Here is a 7,248-nt window from a genome sequence, read left to right on the forward strand (position 1 = left end):
ATTAAACATTAAGATGCTTAAACATTGCTTAAACATTAAGATTTGTACTCATGGAAATTACTAAAGTAGTCAAACCTGTCCATTCAAGGGGGTGTCCCAATACTTTTGGCAATGCAGTGTATATTATATATATATATATATACAGTATATATGTGTGTAGTCAAACTTTTAAATATCACACCCAAGATGGCAATCCAATTTTGTTTTTATGTAAATCGATACTATATCACTAATCACAGCTATGTAATACATACAGTGTCCTACCCACACAAAATGGAGTGTGATATGATTGCCATGAAGGTGATTGAGCAGATGTGTGCTGATTGGTGGACAGAGAGAAGCAGGCGTGCTGGGGGCGGAGTTACTCACCCGTGGGCTGCTGAGAGGGCTGGTGGAGAGACCAGAGGACGCGCCGCTGATGGACCGTGACCTGTGAGGACACAGACCATAAAACACATGGTCAGACGCCGCTTACAGCTGAGAGGGGACAGGAAGTGAGAACAGGGTGCCGATGAACACACGCAACTGTAGAAACAACAAGAGCAAATCTCATCTCTCATTCTCAGAGATGAAGTAAAATCAAGCTTTATACGTCAGTTTACTCTAATTTGCATGGTTTAAAAATTTTGGCCACATCAGGCCATAAACATTTTTATTAATGGGTATAAAAAGAGTATTTAATTATTTATTTTTTTGTTTGTTTGTTTTTTAAGAAATTAATACGTTTATTCAGCAAGGATGCATTAAATTGCTGTTCCTTTTGAACTTCCTTTTCATCAAAGAACCTTAAAAAAAACTGAATCATGGTTTCTGCAAAAATATTAAACTGAAGGATCATGTGACACTGAAGACTGGAGTAATGATGCTGAAAATTCAGCGTTGTATCACAGGAATATATTTTAATATATACAGTATTCAAATATTTTAGTATTCAAGTATTTTAAATTGTAAGGATATTTGACAGTTTTACTGTTTTTACTGTATTATTAATTGAAGAAATGCAGCCTTGATGAGCAGAAGAGACTTCAAAAACATGAAAAAATCTTACTGACTCCAAACTTTTGAATGTATAACATGCATAAAATGTATGATTTTGCCCCCATGACAATGAATACTGTTTTTATAAAAAATATTGCATTTGCAGGAAACACTTCAGGTCATTAACTAGATAAAATACAGATAAAATACAGATAGTTATTGTTATTTAATTCAGTTGTGGCTTATATATATATATATATATATATATATATATAAAACAATTTTTTTTTTATAAAAAAGTGCAGTTCTATCTTCAGGCATAGTTGCGTCATTCTGAGCTGTAACTGTTTGGGTATTTTTGACAGCAGATGTCCACACAGATACAGATCGAACATTTCAATCATCTTCAAGAATGAAGCACATTCATTATCAGCTCACAGTCTGTCTTCATCAGCACAGAGAGCCGCCCAACACGAATCTCAGCAGCTGTTCTTTCACTCTCATGCATCCTTCTCATCCCAGCACTCCTCAGTCTTTTCTGACATACTCATCTTTCCCCTTACAAACAATGCACCACTGTACGGTGATATATCTGACTGTCATTTTTTAGGTTTAAATCAACAAAAGATTTAACTTCTCCACCAACTTTCATCTTGTGTTTCTCTCCACATTCTTATCACTTTTGCCACTGTGAATCTTGATCTCTGTCCCTGCGTCTCTCTGGATCTCTAATCCAGGTCAGTTGTCAGGTCTGTTTGGGATAAAAGCAGCCCCCTCGGCCCTAAAGCACTGAGCCGGACAGCGGTCTGATCTGAGGCCCTAAAAAACGGTAAGCTTCACTAAAAACAACACATGCCGTTGTGTCAGCAAGAGCCAATGTTTTGAGCGAGGGACATACAGAAAGTGATCACAAGAGAAAGAAAAAACACTTAAAGAAAGAAAGGTTAAAGTGACAGTTCATTGAAAATGAATGGCAGAATTTTTATTTCTGAAAATTTGCTGTTAATTTACTCACCCCTCAGGCCATCCAAAATGTAGGTGCCTTTTTTGTCTTCAGTAGAACAGTAAAGATTTTTAGCTGAAATCGTGGTCTTTGGTGATTCATTTAATGCAAGTCAGCAGCTACCATCACTTTGAGAGTCAAAAAAGCATATCAAGGAACACAAAATGAATACCCGTGGCTCCTGTCGATATATTGAGGTCTTACGAAGTGAAACAATCGGTCTGTGCAAGAAACTGAACATTATTTACAACATTAACTGTTATACTGTATATACTGTTCTAATCAAGAAAAAAAGTCACCTACATCTTGGATGGCCTGAGGGCGAGTAAATTAACAGCAAATTTTCATTGCTGGGTGAACTGTCCCTTTAAGATAAATGTTAAAATGGATGTTTATATTTAAATCAATAGGCTCAGCTGAAACCATGAGTGGCATTTCTCTCTTGTGTGGGAGTCTAGAGTGAATAGAGACGCTATGATGACTGTCAGATGGCTAGACAGAATCCAGCTAATGCTAATTTTAGTTATGATTTTATTTTAGAGTTATACGGGGTGAGTGGACACAGACAGCACATGGCTTACTGATATGCGCATAACAGCATATGCAATGCACAATTTGCTAAACCTATATATTTAGATGTAAAAGGCATTAGATGGTGACTAATCAGAGCATTATAATCTTTGTTTACAGGTAAATCATCACTATTATATAAGACAAAAAATGAGTTACACAACTAAATGTGTTTAAATTTAAACTAAATTTATTCAAATGAATCAGTTAATAATTTTTGGAGGCAGTTTGTTTAAAAAATGTACTTTGCTAAAATTGAGGATAGACTTATGTTAACATAACATGATTTTTGACCTAAATCAACCACATAAAAACTCACTTTTCTTGCTCATGTACTTTCCATTTCAAAAAACTCGCTCCTTCCCACATGCTTCATCACACAGATCCAACTTTTAAAAATTACATTTCAAAGTCCCTTTTTAGTCTGACACACACTGATCTCAAGCCTTTTAAAGTCGATAAACAGCACACAAACACAAATGATGCAACATAAAGTCTGTTTCTGAGGTTGTTTCTAGTTCAAAAAAGCACTATTTTAGTAGGTAGTAAATCATGATACAGAAACAAGTTTGGCACCAAAAAACAAAACAAAAAACACACTAAATAACAAACACAAAACAAAAATAAAAAACATAAAAAATAAATAAAAAATAAAACACACTCAAAGAAAAAAAATACAAGACATAAAACAAAAATAAAAAAAAACAAAAACAAGACAAAACAAAAACACATGCACACACAACAGACAATACACAAAATAAAAACAAGAAAAAACAACAAAAAACAGAAAAAATAAAATAGAAAAAACAAAACACATGCACACACAAAAGACAAGACACAAAACAAAAATAAAAACACAAACACAATAAACAGAACAAAAACAAAATAAAACAGAACATAAAAAACAAAAGACACAAAATAAAAACAAAACAAAAAGTAGAAGAACAAAACAAACAAAAAAACACAACAAAACAAAGACAGAACACAAACAAATAAAACAAAGAACAAACACACACACACAGGACACACACACAAAAACAAGACAAACCAAAAAACAAAACAGGAGAGAAACACACACACACAGACACACACACACAAAGGACACAAAAATAAATACACAAAAAACAAACAAACAAAAAACAGAACAAAACTAAATAAAACTAAACACAAAAAAACTAAATAAAAAACACTGAAAAAAAACAAGATAACAAAAATAATAAAACAAAACAACAACAACAAATTTAAATTCAAGACTACACTAAAGATGAGCTGTATATGACTATGCCATTACATATAAGGTAATGGCATCTAAAATCACAGCTAAAAACTGGAAAACTACGTGTGTAATCTATTTATATATCTACTGCAAACAGAAGTAAAGATGCAGAGAGTTTCCTGTCATTTCAGAACACCTTGACATTCTTAAGCTTGAACAATGATTATTGACTCATTAATTCATTGCCAAGAGTTTTTATTTTATTTTATTTTTTACCAAAAATGGTCAAATAAACGTTGACAACCACTGGAATTAAACGCGTGTAATGAATTAATAGGACAAATATAATGTAATTTGACAACAATCTAGCATAATTCTTTTTGAAATTGTTTTGTTGTTTGTATTAATTCACATTATTATTATAATTGTTAAGTAGAAAGTGCTCAATTAGCATATAGTGCATTTAGTATGCATTTAGCAGTTGCTAATATCCCACTGAACTCGTCTTTCTCCAGATATGCGGCTGCTTCCTTCTGAAAGGCAATCACAGTGAAATCCTCAGGTGGCGTATGTGTCAGTCTCAGGTCGTCTCCTGTCAATTCCTCATTTCAATCCTGCCATCAGATACGCCTGGCCATTTGAATGGAAATGATAGGAGTGTAATGAAATTGAGTTTTGAGATGAATTGGAGGAATGAGACCTACTTTGTTATCATACAGTGGAAGGTGAGGGTTCAAAGTTTACGTGGAGAAATGGAAGTGAAGAGAGTGGAGACTAAAATAAATTCATTCACGGTAAGGCTGCAAGGTGATGCTTCAAGAGAGATGGCATAACATCGGATATACCAAGAGGTTTTATATACTGTAAGCTACTTAATTTAATGATATCCAAAATGAGAAATCCAAAGAGAATTTCTGGACCCTCGACAGAGCCTCGATTCACAAACTATATGTTTAAATAAAAAATATAATTTTTTTTTTTTTATACTGTCACATTTACTATTTAAATTATTTTATTAAAATATATTTTAAAGGGAAATGCTAAGCAGGTGTAGCTTTTAGCATTGTATGAAATGCTTTAAATAATATATGTTCGGCCTGATTTCATGAAAAATTCATATACAATTACAAAAATGGATTTTATTCTTTTGTTCACTTAAAAAGTTAGGTTTTTTTCTAGCTTTTTCGGTAACCGAAAGCAGAACCGACTGAAAGAAAGAAAGAAAGAAATCTGAACTAAAAAAAAAAAAAAAAAAAACTTAAAACACTGCCTTGACAACTAACTGAAATATGATTTATTGGAAGTACTAAAAATACTCAAATAGGAATATAAATACATTTGTAAACAGAAATAATACAAATCAATAATAAAGCGACAAAAGACAAAATGACTAAAGCGTATGTAAGTATAAAATAACATTTAAATGAATACTGAAAATATAAAAATAAAAAGCTAATTCAAATAAATAAACATTATAATAGTATATAAATAATACTGCAATACTGCATCAGATCATAAAATCAGTTTCATTTGAAATACTAAAATTACAAAAAAATGAAATATAAACAAATGAAAGCAAAATAAAACATTAAAGAAAAATTAAAACATAAAAAACTTCAAATTAAAGTGAAAAAGAAAAATATAAAAAAAGCTAATTAAAAATATTCATAAATAATACTAAAATAAAATTGTCACATCATAAAATTAGTTTATTATAGTATGACATAGTGTAAAGATTTACTGTACAAATTTAAAATGAGTACTTTGTATTATTTTACAGTTAAAATCTAAATATACAACCAAAAAAACAAATCATAAAAATAAACTTACCCAAGAAGCAAGACTGCATGAGATAATAAGGCTCAGAATATATTATGTTTCATATTAATTTAACATATTTCATATTAATGAATAGCACTTTTTCAGTTGTTTATAATGTAAATTTTGTGAGATTCACCGTTTGTGACAGTACTCTGATATTGTATCAAGACGCAATTTATGGCAACGTAGTTTGTCCTAAAGTACTTCACCATCAGCAACATATTACATTTTTTATATTTAGTAGAAGTATGCTAATTAGCCTTCAGCAAGTTTGTTTTAAACATGAAGTTCAAACTCGCATATCATAACACTAAGCAGGCCTAAAGTGTGTTGAGATGGTTTGAACTAAATGATTCTTTCAGTCGATTATTGCAGACAGAAGTCTCTCTGGAAAGCTCTGGACAGGAAAAGCATCTCTGCATCTTTGAGGACTAAAGCTCTGGAGGTCAGAGGTCGGCTGGTACCTTTCCTCTTTGCTCTTTGCTTTGCGTTTGGCATCCGGGATATCCAAGCTTTTACTGAACGTGCTTTGACTGCAGCGGGAGACAAATCCAGCGAACAGTGAGTCTCTGAGCACTGAACTAACGGCTCTAGAGAATAAAGGACAGCATACAATATATACGTATAATACGTTCAAAGTATTTCTCCCATTCGTTTGTATTTCAGATAGCTTTTTTTTAGAAAGACAACCCCAAATTTGAAGTGTCACATAAAGAATGGAGTTTAAAAAGGTTGAGTTGAGAAAAAAAAAGCGAGTGATTGGTAAACGAGAATGTTTTTTTCCTCAATGTTTCTCAAAACAAACGCGATGACAAACAGCCGGAGGGGCCATGAAATAAAAAATAACAATATATAAAAATATCTTAAAAACAAAAAAGTTACAATTGTAAAAATAATTTCAACTCGTCCCTTAGTTTGTGAATAAAAAGAAATTAAACTATCAGTCAGTTTAGAATAATTACGATTTGATCAAATGTTTTTTGTATGAAGTCTCTTATGTTCAGTAAAAATTTCTTACTCTTTACTTTTTAAGTTATTTGGTTAATTACTTATTTATTTGATTTTACTTACCCTAAAGTTTTGAATGGTATTGTATCACAGTTTCCATAAAAATAGTAAGCAGCGCAACTTTTCATCATTGATAATAATCAGAAATGTTTCTCGAGCAGAAAATCTGTATTTTAGAATGATTTCTGAAGGATCGTGTGACACGAGATTTGACCACAGAAATAAATTACATTTTATAATATATATTCACATAGAAAACAGTTATTTTATATTGTAATAATATTTCACAATCTTACTGATGTTACTGTATTTTTGTTTAAATAAATGCAGCCTTGAGCATAAGAGACAGTGGAAGTCATCATGAATGTTGATAGATGGATGGAAACGGAGAATATCAGCAGTGTGTGTGTGTGTGTGTGTTTTCTGCACCTTTGTCCGTGTTGTGTCATGTCGATGGCTCGTCGTGCCGGTACAGGTGAACCTCCATCCGTAACGCTCAGCACCTCCATAGACTTCCTCTCCGGCCTCCTCTTCCCGTGTCTGTTCAGCATGGGTGAGTCGACGCGCTTCCGCGGGGGATCTGCACACACACACACACACACACACACACACACAGACACAGACACAGACACAGACACAGACACACACACAC

The 7,248-nt window shown here is 32.6% G+C and overlaps 1 protein-coding gene across 1 annotated transcript in view; it reads right to left on the reverse strand.

The window, feature by feature from the left end:
* Positions 1-7,248, reverse strand: part of brsk2a (BR serine/threonine kinase 2a) — a 215,164-nt gene that overhangs the window by 20,554 nt on the left and 187,362 nt on the right. Inside the window, 3 exon segments of the mRNA XM_016469576.1 lie at positions 370-430; positions 6,053-6,121; positions 7,026-7,176. Of these exon segments, the coding sequence (XP_016325062.1) occupies positions 370-430; positions 6,053-6,121; positions 7,026-7,176 (281 nt within the window).

The sequence above is a fragment of the Sinocyclocheilus anshuiensis genome, unplaced genomic scaffold, assembly GCF_001515605.1.
Source record: "Sinocyclocheilus anshuiensis isolate Anshui unplaced genomic scaffold, SAMN03320099.WGS_v1.1 scaffold532, whole genome shotgun sequence".
In the NCBI taxonomy this organism is placed as follows: domain Eukaryota; kingdom Metazoa; phylum Chordata; class Actinopteri; order Cypriniformes; family Cyprinidae; genus Sinocyclocheilus; species Sinocyclocheilus anshuiensis.